Raw genomic sequence first — 13,277 nt, 5'->3', positions numbered from 1 at the left:
TGTTACACGAAGCCCTGCGAATCCTTTCCTTTCTTTTCCCCTCATGCTTTCGATTCTATATGACAAGCTACCATAGTTTTAGCTAATAATACTATGACTGAGCGCTGTCACAACTATACTCGCAAATTAAAGAAGACTGACAGATATAATTAGTAAAATAATTCTACTTAAGTAGCATAGTAGTGTTACAACACTTGCAGAAGTGAGGCTATGAGAGGGGGAAGCTCTCGGAGAAACTACAGGCCGACAAACCAATCAGGATTCAATCAGACCTTCTTCGATTCAGGCCATGCGAATCGACGAGGGGTCTTCGATTCAGTCTCCTAATCAGAAGGGCTATTTCAATTAACAATGTATATAAAGACACTCCTTAACCATGGGGATTGGGACCCCGTGGTCAACTCAAATAGCAATCCAGATAGCAACATTGCTAGTAACGGCCTATTCATTTATCTCTTTCTCTTGCTTTCTGTCTTCAAGATAAACCCAACGAGCCTCCGCCTAAGAAGTCTTAGGTCCGCCGTTACAAGATAATAGACAATAGTATAACAGTCCTCACTATCTGATTTATTATTAGTGTTTTATTAGAAATGATGGCCGCTTTGGAGATAGGTCATCGACACGGCAAAGGAAGCCATCAGCCGGTGTTAAAAAAAAAGAAAAAGCAACTATAGTGATCATGATCCCTTGATCACTTGGATCATCCTTGTGTTGGGAGTAAATGACATGCCCCAACCAGCCTGTCTGTAGATGAGATTGACTTTCAATTAGTCAGACTTTAACCCATCTTGAGCTTGGATCCATCGAACGAGTTGCTCGGAAAGCTCATCCCACACTGACAGCTTGCAAATGCCGTCAAATATCGTGCATATAGGTTTTGAAAGAAAAAGAATTTGCCTGGTAGCAACGCTGAAGCTTATATCATGTAAGGGCTCGGCTATTCGATTATGTTTCCCCGGGAAGGCTGGGAAAAAAAGCATTAGGTCCCATTCTAGGCATTAGTGAGTTGAAAAAAAAAGTACTTACATCGGCCCTTCTCCTCTCCCGTGTAGTCTTCCTGCGGCTCTTGTACACCTGCGATATTCTCGCTTGATATATAAAGAGCAATGCAGAACATATGAAGGCGGGGATTTTAGAAGCAATATAGACTCCTTCAGAATGAAATTAGTGGTATGTATCGAATGTCATTGAAGAAGGGAAAAAGACTAGCCAGCAGCGGATTCTGGCCATGATCTATATATAATTCCCCCATCGTTTCATGGCTATGGAATGCTTTAGAACCTCAGCCTTGCTGCAGGTTACACCCGCCCAAGACCTTTTGAAAAAGAAACCGGTACATGGCTTCGACGGAGATATCCGACAATTCTAGATTTAAACATACAAGGCCCAGGAGTGTGGCGGACCTATGCGGGGAGGCAATCACTTTATTGGTCTAAGACTGCGGAATTCAACAATATGCTATTGTAACCTTTTGACACAAGGACCTAGAACCTGGCTGCTTGCAACTCAATTATTGCATGATTTGTTGCCTCGCTACGTTTCTCCCCCTTTTAATGCACCGAGCAAAACGCATGCACCCCACCCCAACATATTTCAAATTGACCCACAACCGACATACCGACATATGATATACCCACCTATGCATTGTGTAAGTCCATACACTAAGACTATACACCAAACATGAAGTCCTTGTGGTGACTGAGATTGGGATTAAGATTGAGAATCTGTCAGGTACCTAAGTGAAAACTTTACACCCATCTGCTGCAAACCTCATCTTTAATCCAATCAAATTACATCCTGAGCTGAGGTAGGCGTTCAATCACCATTCATCCATCCCATTCCATCACATCCCGTCCCGTTCCCGTCTTGCGTTGCGTGTGTAAAACCGAGCGCTGGAAAATAGGCTAGATTCGGAAAGACCCACTAGCAACCTGCCCTCGTGGCGAAATGGTATCGCGTTGGTCTCCTATTCCTCAGCAAAAGCGAGAGGGAATCAAAGATTCCGGGTTCGAGTCCCGGCGGGGGTGGTTCTTTTTTGATTTTTGATATTTTTTATCCACATCAGACTTGGCGTATCATATCGTGTTACCTAATTTTTATCGTATCCTTCATTTCTCCTGTTATAATTTTTATCATTAGTATTTTTTCCCTTCCGGAAAGAGAATAAGATCAACCAATAGATTCAATTTAACAATCTCTCATTCAATTCAGCCTTAGCTTATCTGATTCGATTCGGTTCGATTCGCTCAACACATTACAGGCTCCGTTCGACTCTGTTCCGCCCGTCCAAAACAGAAAATAGGGAAAATTACAACAGAAAGAACGACAACACACAAAAAGAGGAAATAAGATATCTTCTTTCTTGCTCTCTCCGGCTTATATCAGTTCGCTTTGCTTAGCTTAGCTTGTCATCTGCGCTCGCTCTGGTACTTTAAACTTGCTTTAAACTTAGAAAAAAATCCACCTTACTGGATGAGGTAGTAGAACTCGCAGAAAAGTGAGAGATATGGCGAGGACACAATTCCATCTTAGCAAATCCAGAAGACCGGGTTTAAGAAAACAGATTACCATCAGCCGGCTAAAAAACACGACGCCCACGTAACATCCAACGCCGGTAGACAGGACGAGAGGTTGTAGAGTGCAAGTGAGATTCGAAGCAGGGTCGAAGGAGACGGTAAAGAGAGGGAATAGAAGGGGAGGGGCGGGAATGAATCGGGACGATAAGAGAAGGAGCGCCAATAATGGCAGGCTGGGAATTCCAGACGTTGGCTTGAGGATCGGGATAGAGACGGCTAAAGGGAAATCTCGCGGAAAGGGAAAAGCTGCGGTATATGGATAAGAAATTGGGGACATGAAGATGGCCAGTAAAGGGGGAATGTATGCGTGACATCCGACTGAGAAGCATGAAATGGCAAGCATGGCACACACAAGCTAGGAAATAAAGACTGAAACTGGCGAGCTAAGACAGGGGAATCCTGTGGACCGTACGATCGCACATCTAGACCAAGATGTTTGCAGTCCACCCAAAACAGATCCTGACGTATCTGACTGTTCCAGGACTAAAAGTCAGCCAAGGCACGTGGACATCGATCCTGACTGTACCAACCTGAAGCGTTGATGTACCCTCTCGACAGAAGATTTACAGTATGACACACTTGGTCTTCTTCTTGGGAGCGGGTTCGAGGGCAGCAACGATCGCCTAATGCCACAGGGTAAGCATATCTCCAGACACTTGAAACGTAGTCTGCGGCGCTGCTGTTGGAAACCTACCTCATCGAACACATCCTTCAGCTTGTATTGTGTCAAGGCCGAGCACTCAACGTATTTCACAGCACCCAGCTCCTTAGCCATCCGATCACCATCCTCCTTGCGAACCGGCTGCATCTTCTGTTTTGCGAGCTTCTCTCGGACTGCAGGGTCATCGCGCAGATCGGTTTGAGTCCCGACAATCAAACAGGGGACACCAGGGCAGTGGTGGTGGACCTCTGGGAACCACTTTTCTCTAACGTTCTCGAAGGAGGCAGGTGAGGTGACGGAGAAGCAGACCAGGAAGACATCAGTCTGTGGATATGACAGCGGCCGCAAGCGGTCATAGTCTTCCTGTCCAGCGGTATCGAAGAGTCCGAGTGTGTAAGGCTCATCTCCGATCCTGATCAGAAGCGCAGATTAGCCGGCAGTCCATACGAGAGACATGTGGAGGCAAATGCCAGATTCACAGGTTCACGGCATCAGTCCTGGCAGCACAGTCACCACGGTGACCACTGACAGGGATTGCAGCTGCAGTGCAGTGCAGGCCGCACGGTCAATGATGGATAAGGGGAATGGAATGATCGACAGTCGCCCAACTTACATCACAGTCACAGCATAGTTATCAAAGACAGTGGGGACGTATTCTGAGGGGAACTTGTTCGTCGTGTAGGAGATTAAGAGGCAGGTCTTTCCAACTGCACCATCCCCAACAACCACACACCTGTAGGCAAGCAAGCAAGCAGTCAGAACATAGTCCACAATCTATCAATGTAAGGATATCCCCCAGATGCGGGCAGAGGGGAGAAGTGGGGATTGGGCGCGGCGGGAGGGAGGTGTGTAACGCACTTGATCGTGGCAACAACCATCTTGTCTGGTTTGTGACAAACACTCCGCAGATATTAAGAGCAGGACAGATATTAAGATGGGACCGATAGATGAGGGATATCAGGTTGTATCGCACGCGTCTAGTAAAGATGCGGTGAAAAGAGAGTGGTTGAAAGAGTGAGAGAGCGTCGTCGAAGGTGGGTCGGCTGTAAGACTCCGAGAATGGTGAAAGGGTGCGCAAAAGGTGGCAGAGTGATCACAACAGAAGAAAGGTGCTGAGCTGTGGAATCGTGCTGGCAGACAGCCTGGGGCTGGTGGTGAATGTTCGTCCGTGAAGGCTCGCGAGGTAAGGAGGGAGAGGGCGTTCGGGGGAGAGCTGCAATGGGGCAACCCGCACCGTTAGCTCACTTCGGTCTATTTGTCTGGGAGTCTAATCACAGTGCCCGGGGCACTGAAAAGCAACGTCTGGACAGCGGAGGGGGCGCAGAGGAGGGCATATTGTACTGACCCTTTGAGATTCTCAGACACCAAGATGGAAAGGATGCGCGTCTACTCACGGCTGCTGCTTTGAGACGGTCGATAGTGATGGATGAAAAAGCGGACTCGGAGTGCTTGAAGGGGCGCGGCAGGCGGCGGGCGATTGCAGTTACGGGAGGGACGGGAGGGACACTGGGCTAGGCTAAGCACTCGGCAGAATGATCAGAGGGAAAAAAGAGCAGCCCACGAGGGCACGGAAAGCAGGCTTGTGAGAGGGCCGAGCCTACAGAGAGCAGAGCAAAGCAAAGCAAAGCAAAACAAAGCAGAGAAGCCAAAGGAGACAGATAGACGAAACGACAGGGTCGCTCCAGCGGATGCAGACAGCCAAACCGACGCTTTCCCCTCCGTCTGTCTGGACTCTGGCGACCCAGCCGGCGGCCGGCCCCTTAGCGCCTCTCAGCACTGTGCTCGCGGAGGCCTGTGGTCGTCCACTCCGCGATTTATCGTTTGTTGGTCGTCGCAGCTCTCAACGCGCTTTGTTTTTGACGTGAGTTCCCTCGGTGATAACAGCCTACTAATCCGCCATGATCGACTGCGTTTCAGAACCCTGACCATCGCGTTTCTGGGTGTTGCCCACAATAGGCATTTAGGCACCCGCCATTCCTGCTGCAAGTGCTGTCAAGGCAAAAGCCGAGATTATATGACTAGATTCATCTTCGTGTGCTATCGGTCTCAACTACGGTTTCTCTTTCGCAGACCAGTGCCTCAGTCGTAGCCATCCGGTGGGTATTGTTAAGTACCTAATCATCCACTGGAGAACCTCAGGGATGCGGTGCTGGCGTCAGCCCTCCGAGATCTATCTACATGATTGATTCATGTATCCTGTCCTGACACGCGTTTGGGAGCATCTGCTCTATGATATGATATGATATGATACATGTCCAGCGCGGTCTCTACCGTCTGACCGCCGCCTCGGACGGGATTCTGGCAGGGGCCGCAAGTGGCAGCCTCCGAAGGCCGCGTCCGCGCCCGCGCCTCACCCATTCCCTCCCAGAAACTCCACCCTCAACACAACAATCGTGAGACAGCGCCAACGGCGTTGGAAACAGCTAAGAAGTCTTAGGTTCTGTCACTGTGATTTAAGCCAATCTTTCCCTCCTCTTGCTCTAGGTTTCTAGAAACACACTGCACGCCCTCTAGCTAGGCGATTAAGCGCTCTGTGCTTCCCCCATGAGTCAAGAATCGAGGCTAGAGACATTTACTATCCTTCTGCCGTCGCTGACTGGCTGTCGTAAGGCCTCTACCATCTCAGACCGCATCCTTGGATAAAGCACTGTACAGGACCTGGCCGCCTGGTCCAGCCGGCAGCATCCAATCCTACCGCGGCCTCTGCAAGAGGCCTGTGACGTAGATGCAGGCGTTGGTGACTTGAACTCACATCGCATAATTCGGACACTTCCAACCCTATCGTTATGGCCGTCGCAACGGCCCGTAGCAGGACGGGTGATGAGCGGTTACTAACTTCCGTCCGAGCGCTTCGCGCACAGCAAACCTTGGAACCAAGACCAGACCGAATACGGCAGGCCTAAAGAGAGCCGTGAGGCCATCGGCCCCACGACCTGTCCATGGACCAGCCGCGCCCGGAAAGCGCTGTTATGGCTCGACGGTTTGACGCTGTAGATAGTCCTCGAGGATCATATTGTACTCTGACCGAGAAGCGCGATGGCTTCAAGATGAAGACTCCCTTTGATATTCCCGTCTCCGTTTCGACTGATCGTTCTCTCTACCCGTCTCGTGGACGGGACTCGGTTCTTGAACCTGGCTGATGATGTTCTTCTTCCCCTTCTGGCTCATCTTCTTCTATTAGTCTATGGTGAGACGCAGGGGTGGCTGGACGGCATTTTCTCACCTTATCCAGCTTGTAGTTCTTCATGAGAAGACTCAGGGGTATCAACGGAACGGAGACAACGAGCGCCAGGGCCAAAAGGTGGTTCATTGTTTCCTGATAAGCCCGGTTGATGGCTATTCTGGTCGGGGAGCCCATGGGGTAAGAAAGTGCCTTCGTCAATTTGCCGAAGATCTCTGCGGCATCTTTTTGGCTTTCGGGAGGCAGATATCGCTGCAGCTTGCTGGGAATCGAATGTGTCCAAATCGCGCCTGAAATGGCAGCGCCAACCGCACCGCCCATCTCCAGCGAAGTCAGGAACATCGCCGTGGCCGCTGCCACTTCCTGGTGGTTCGCAGATGCTTGGACGCCTAGCTGTACCGGAACGTTGAGCAGTCCTCCGCCCATTCCCACGAGAATCTGGGACCCAAGAATTTTCGCGAAAGAGCTGCCTTCTTTACGAAACAGCATCATCGACACTAGACCCAATATGTAAATGACACATCCTGCAGTGACAAACGGCCGGTAACGCCGAGAGTACTTGATCAATAATGACACGCCAAATGCGGCAACGGTCGAGGTGAATGCGAAAGTCTGCGTCACGCGGCCAGCGATAGCGACGTCGTAATTCTGTACAACTTGGAGGTAAGAGTAGAGGTACGGCTGGACGGAGAAGAAGAAAGCCACTGTTTACACGTCAGTTCAAGTCGCTTTAGATACTTCCCAAGGCTGGTACACACTGAAATAGAAGAAAGCAAGAGAGCAGCCCGCGAGGGCTGTCCGTTGCTTGAGGAGATGCAAGGATAGTAGAGGCTTAGGGGCGAGACTTTTTGATGTTTCCCACATTGGCAAGGCAATGAGACAGGCACATCCGACCACGATCATAGCAACAATGTTGTTATTCTTCCATCCGTGCTTTGCATTGGCGGCCAGGGTGAGAGGTATCAAGATTAAGGTGACTGCGGCGGACAGCAACAGCAACCCAAACACGTCCAGGTCGTACCAAGTGTTCTTCACAGCTCTCCATAGTCCACGTCCCTTCCACGTCCTGGGTCTGATCAGGTTCAACCTCCTCGCTCTCCTTTGGTTGAACAGCAACGTAAGGGCAAGCGGGAGGAACGCAGCAGGTAGGATGATCGACCACATCCCATAACCCCAGCGCCAGGATGCATGTCTGAGGATCGCCTCCGCGATCATTGGTCCTATCCAGACGGTCACAAGGAATGGAAACTCGGGGAGCATCGCGAACAGGGCTCTGTTGAGCAAATCACTGCTGTCTGCGATAAACACCTGTTGCAGGATTTGCAGACCCGTAGATCCGGCGGAGTAGAAAATCTGAGCGGCTGCATAGGTCTGGACATTCGTGGAGCCGGCCATCTGAATGTATCCAAGGACATATATAACTATACAGACGCAAAACGCCTCGAGTCGACCAAAGACGTCCGCTACCTTTGCCATCGGAGGTTTTATCACAGCTAGCAGGCCGTTAGAACTGAATGACAATGGCTCCACCCACTTTGCACCCTGGGATTCTCACCATTAACCACATTTTGGACGACAAGGACCGTCGATATCAAGGAATGCTTGCTGAACGAACTCGTAGCATAGGCGGAGAGCGACGCAACGGTCTGGCCTTCCAGAGAGGTACAGAATGCCATCAGGAATATACTTCAAGAAGTTAGCTGGTTGTCTTTATGGACAATTCAGTTCGACTTCGAACCTCATATATGCTACGGTCAAAGATCGCTGCGTCCATGTTCGACTGATGGCTTGGATCTTCCGGACGCCGTCCTGCACCTCACTTTCAGACACTGAAAATTCATCCTCCGTTTCTGTGACAAGATTGTTGTCGTTCCCATCCCCATAGTTTTCTTCGTACAGCAGTCTGTCTTCTTCGCGGTCGTCTGGCTCCATCGGACCGACTGTACCATAGGACGGGCCGGTACGAGCGTCGAGAAGGCTCATCACGGACAACGGCCTTCACTTCTGATGATAACTCTAGACTTCGACGTACGGTGCGGTTATTGACACGAGCCCTTGTATATAAAGGTATGCGAATACCGCAGCGTACGAAGAAACATAGAGGGGTGGGGGGCAGTGACCGAGCATCAGTTGCGTAACATCGACAGAGCTAAGCTGAGATGAGATGGACGCCGTGAAATATAAGGGAGCACAGGTATTTTTAGTAGTATCACGAACTGAGCCAGTCAGATCGAGGAGGGACGAAAGAATCCAAGCCAAAAGGGAACAACGCAGGCGGGTATCTCGGGAGTTTATAAAAAAGACGCAGAACACAGGCCGGGCACAGAAAAAGGATGGGGGGGGGAAGAAAGGCAGCAAATAAGTAAGGTGGGTAAACGAGCAGCCGAAAGGGAAAAAAAGCTGAACTGTATGTTGAAAACGCCTCTGATCGACTTTGCGCAAGGGGGTAACAAAACGCAAGAAGGCAACGCGATACGGGAGGCCGGGACCCCAGTCGTATTGCAGCATAAGATCGGACACTGGGGACCCAATGCAGGTAAACGTGGGATGCCGCAGGTCACTATCGCGTAAAGAGTTGGCGCCGTCCCTACGTCCAACGTGGCAGTGTAGGCACCTGGGTACCACTATCTGGAGCCAGGACAGGCGTGTATCTTTTTATCGCCAATCGCGCGTATGCCGCCCGGGCGTTGGGTGACAAATGTCGAGGAGGCTGACGGCTGACGGAGGGCGGAAAGGAGGAGAGAGTCCTGCAACGCCCCTCCGCTCTCTGTCTATATCAGACTGGGCCGTGGACAGAGGCCGAGGCAGGAACGGGGAGAGGGCTGCAGGATGTACCGGAGGTCGTACAGAGCAGTTGCAGGACAGCAAGTGGACTAAGATCAGAGCCATCACCCATCAGATATGATAGATAAGATCAGCAGGACTCTGCTGAAGCTGCGGACGAACCCGAAATTGGAGGGAAGCGCAGGGCGTCGCGATGGCGCGGTGGACCCGTGGACGAGGTGTGATTGGTGCAGGGCGCAGGCCCAGGCGAGACGTCCTTGAGCCTGCTTGACGCAACTGCGCCCGGTCCAGGAGCCAATGGCTCCCGCCCGCGCGGTGGGCCTCCGTTCCGCATGGCCACGATCGGCTTAGCCAGCATTCTCGCCGGCCACCGATCTCGGGTACTGCCGCTCCGTGTCTCCATCTTTCTGCTAGAAGAATTACTCACGGAGTCGTCTTCCGTAGTAATCCCGACGGAGCAGTCATTGTTTTTCTTTTCCTTCGCGAAATCACCTGCTAACCGAGCGTGACTAAAAGCGCTACCAACCCTGTGTCGTACTCCTACGCCGTATGCTGTCACCTAACCTCGGTCTCATGCTTTCCGTCCTGAACTCTCAAAGTTTGGAACGAACGCTGAAGCATTCCACCCGCCCGTGTGGTGCGTGGGGCCCTTTCTCTATTAAAGAAAATTTCCCCACATTTTTCTTGGACGGCCCTTGTCAAGGTTTAATTATTATATCGAATATTGGGCCGGCTGACAGTATCTGGAGTGGACGCCTGGAGGGATATGTATTATGATGTTCGCAGGAAGATCACCATCGTGTGACGGGCAAAGAATTACTGATGTCGATACGAGAGCCTTACAAGTAGCAAATCTTCACACTAACGGAGCTACAGTGGAATGCAGTGGTCGCATCCATTTACCACCATACCATGCAGTAGCTGCTTACTGCCCAGGTCCACGTGCCTAGCTCCTTTCCTGTCATGCACCCTTTTCCTTCAGGTCTCCCTCCATGACACAATCCTTTCTCTCCCTTGGTGCCTTCTTTTCCGTGGAGCAGCCGTGAAAGCCATGGAAGAGGACATACGGGACTTAGCGCAGTGCATCGACAATGGCGTTGTATGCTGGCTTCGGCTGGTAAGAGGCGTCGAAGAGGAGGGGCGTTGTACTAGCTCGCCAGGAGTCCTATTGTTATCCGATGATAGCAGAGTTCCAGTCGTTAGTCCAGATTTGACAAGTGACAAAATGTGCTGCCTGCATTTCATGTCTTGGTCTGTGTAAAGACATGACAGGTTTTAGGTACCCGAAACGAGACAGGGCGCCTTACCGGATCTGCAACCCCCCATACAGTGATCCCGACACAACTGGGGACACTCAGACAAGCGTTCACTACCTAAAAATGGAATAAAAAAATCGTCAGATGGACAGGTTATAAGAGGTGATGATTTTGTTACAAGGTATAAGTGGCATGAACGAGTTACGGATACGTACATCAACGTAGTCCGTCGGGTCGCCTGTAGCAACATCCAGTTCCGTGACAGCGACCTCGGGAGTTCCGGCAGTAGCAAGATATTGGAGAGCCGTTTGGGATTGTTAGTCTAACTCCATTCTCGTTGCACTTTTTGGGAACCTTGAAATGAAAAGCAGGGTGGTTGACTTATTTTGGGACACCGGCTCCTCCACCCGCGCTATTTTGAAAAAAGGGCATCAGTATGGTCAATCAGGCGCAGGGTCTTTTGATAATAACGATCTGATAAGACAATTTTTTATTTTCCCGAGGGATTCCCGATTATTACCTGAGATGCGTCTGCGATCCTAAACCAAACCAGGATAACGTTAGTGTGGTTTCAAATTCAGCTAACAATTTATTTTCCTTTGCAACTTACCTATTCCATCGATCGGAATCCCAGCAGCCCGCCATGCTTTGACACGAGAGACTATGGCCTGCGTCTTTGCGTACGATGCACTGTCAAGACTATAGAATATGTATATAAGCAATTATTCTCACGCTTTGCGCTTGTTAACCCTAAAGCTCACTTGTAGTCATTGATGTACAACTTCGCATTCGGATCAGCTGCACGGGCCGTTTGGAAAGCGACCGAGATATATTCCTCCCCGATGACATTATAGAAGACGGTTTGGCGCAAACTGCCATCTTCGTTAAAGATTTCGTTGAGAACATCCTGTTTGTGATTCACTTAGTTCTCCAATCCCGGAGCAATCAACGCAATTTCTTTTTAGGACGACTGACCCAAGCATAGATCTTGCCCTTGTACCGGGCCATCAAGGTGGTGATGTGATTCTTCATCACGTCGATCAGGGTGTTCCTGTCGGTGATGGCGCTCACCCAGGAGGGCAGCTGCGAGTGCCATACTTTGGGAAGATCAGCTTTATTCCCCAATCCTCAGTAAGGTGATATATGTATGGTGTTCTAACCAAGAGTATGGCCACGGATCAATTTTCCATTTTGTTGAGCCCAATTGACCTTCAAGAGGGATTAGCATCCTTCCTCGATTAGAATTTCATACGAAATTCAATCCACACGTACGAGGTAATCAGAGTTAGCGAAGTTGAAGGAGCCTCGAGAGGCTATAGTATATAAACAAAGTCAAATGGTGCCTTTTTCTTTTCATTTATACAAACACGATCTTACGTTCAGTAGCGTCCCACTTCATACTATTCTCCGGCGTAACCTGTCCAAAATCGACCCTGACGATCGCCGCATTTGTGTTGGCCGACAGACGGTTCTGGTCCGTGGCAACGCCGAAGTACAGCTTGCCGTGAGCCCTAATTAGGTCGTTGATACTTGCTGCAGCTTGGCGTTCCGCAAGAAGTGGGTTCGCGGACGCGAAGGGAGCCAGGAGAATCGTGAATAGGGTCGTTGGTCGGACCATGGCTTTTTGTCAATAGGTAAGTACTAGTAGTGATGTTTTTAGATGAGGGTTATGTGGTTGGCAGGAGGCAGGACAAGGTGAGTGTCATACGACGAGTTATATATACACGTCTCATATATGTGCATTTACTGAAGGGATAACCAATACGTCTGGAAGTAACACTAGTCGTTTCATTTAGCCATTCACATTCAGGCTGTTTCCTCCCCTCAACGAGCGAAACGGCGAAGACGAGATCGCGACCCAAGAGCTCGTCAAGGTTGAAGAAAAGAAAACCAAGCCATCGTCCTTGTCGGTCGTTTTGCTCGCCTTCGAGTTGTTTTCTTGACGAGTCATACGCAACAAGGTGACACTGGAATTTTAGCCTAAATCGATGCCAGCGGTTGAAAGAGACCTCAAGCAGATATCATCCCCAATATGGAGAAATTCTTGGAATATGGTTTTCGGATTATTTACAGCATGTGGACCGTACCGTACAATAGTAGATTTAACGGACGGAATTTCAACCCCAGATTTGGGCGACTAGCGTCGTGCGGAGATCCCCATGTTTTCCATCTAAACCCCTTGCTCAAGATCGAATTTAAGCGAACGTCAACCTAACGGAATAATATTCACACACACTCCGTACTTATCAACGGAGAAAATTGGCCTAGAAAATCCGGAGAAAGTGATCATTGGCACCTTTTTTTCCTAGACCACTTATCGAGCAGACACAATACGCCTACTTAAATATCTAAGTATGATGGCACCGTTATCGAATAGAAAAAGCGTACGCTTCTCTCTGAGACTATTTCCCTGGGCTTCGCGGTACGCTACGACTTGGATAGCTAGATTCCGAGCAAGAGGAATTTGGTTCCGGGATAATACCTCAAGCCCACTTTCATCAACGGAAATAATTCCCGACGTCCGCGTCATTGAGCTACCTTCCGGAGAAACACTACATCTGACAGCAGTGTACCACAGATCTGTGTGCACGTGTGCACACGGGAAAGTGGACAAATCGTAACCAATCTAACCCATCTGGTATGAGGATGGTTGAACCTATGGATGATGTGCCGGCGGCCCGAAGATATGTACTTAGGGTTGACTTTCCAGGAACCCGGAATGGATTCGTGAACTAACAGATTGGAGGACGGGGGCTGTTTAGCTTATTTCTGTCTTGTCTTTACTATCCGTTGGCTCTCCAACGGATACGACCTTGCGG

At 49.9% G+C, this 13,277-nt stretch overlaps 3 protein-coding genes and 1 non-coding gene across 4 annotated transcripts; 1 reads left to right on the top strand and 3 right to left on the bottom strand.

Moving 5' to 3' along the window:
* The first annotated feature begins 1,933 nt into the window (after nt 1–1,933).
* VTN00DRAFT_t186 lies at nt 1,934–2,027 on the top strand. The gene has a single exon. It is a non-coding gene; the product is annotated as a tRNA-Arg (tRNA).
* Nucleotides 2,028–3,139: 1,112 nt separating this feature from the next.
* Nucleotides 3,140–4,115, bottom strand: VTN00DRAFT_10012 (uncharacterized protein; the record flags this gene model as incomplete). The annotated part of the gene is made up of 4 exons (XM_069426622.1): nt 3,140–3,199; nt 3,271–3,649; nt 3,851–3,970; nt 4,096–4,115. 4 exons carry the CDS (start codon nt 4,113–4,115, stop codon nt 3,140–3,142), a joined length of 579 nt encoding a protein of 192 aa, XP_069284611.1.
* Nucleotides 4,116–4,330: 215 nt separating this feature from the next.
* On the bottom strand, nt 4,331–8,401 carry VTN00DRAFT_10011 (uncharacterized protein; the record flags this gene model as incomplete). The annotated part of the gene is made up of 7 exons (XM_069426621.1): nt 4,331–4,450; nt 4,583–4,593; nt 6,339–6,405; nt 6,461–7,122; nt 7,177–7,911; nt 7,974–8,104; nt 8,157–8,401. 7 exons carry the CDS (start codon nt 8,399–8,401, stop codon nt 4,331–4,333), a joined length of 1,971 nt encoding a protein of 656 aa, XP_069284610.1.
* Nucleotides 8,402–10,274: 1,873 nt separating this feature from the next.
* VTN00DRAFT_10010 (uncharacterized protein) lies at nt 10,275–12,076 on the bottom strand (the record flags this gene model as incomplete). Its single annotated transcript, XM_069426620.1, has 11 exons — nt 10,275–10,367; nt 10,510–10,575; nt 10,674–10,764; nt 10,844–10,870; nt 10,979–10,997; nt 11,069–11,157; nt 11,220–11,365; nt 11,434–11,555; nt 11,619–11,667; nt 11,731–11,771; nt 11,836–12,076. 11 exons carry the CDS (start codon nt 12,074–12,076, stop codon nt 10,275–10,277), a joined length of 984 nt encoding a protein of 327 aa, XP_069284609.1.
* Between the last annotated feature and the right edge of the window lie 1,201 nt (nt 12,077–13,277).

This window comes from Thermoascus crustaceus (assembly GCF_041956765.1).
Source record: "Thermoascus crustaceus strain CBS 181.67 unplaced genomic scaffold VTN00scaffold_8, whole genome shotgun sequence".
NCBI lineage: Eukaryota > Fungi > Ascomycota > Eurotiomycetes > Eurotiales > Thermoascaceae > Thermoascus > Thermoascus crustaceus.
This window is presented reverse-complemented; position numbering and strand designations above follow the sequence as displayed.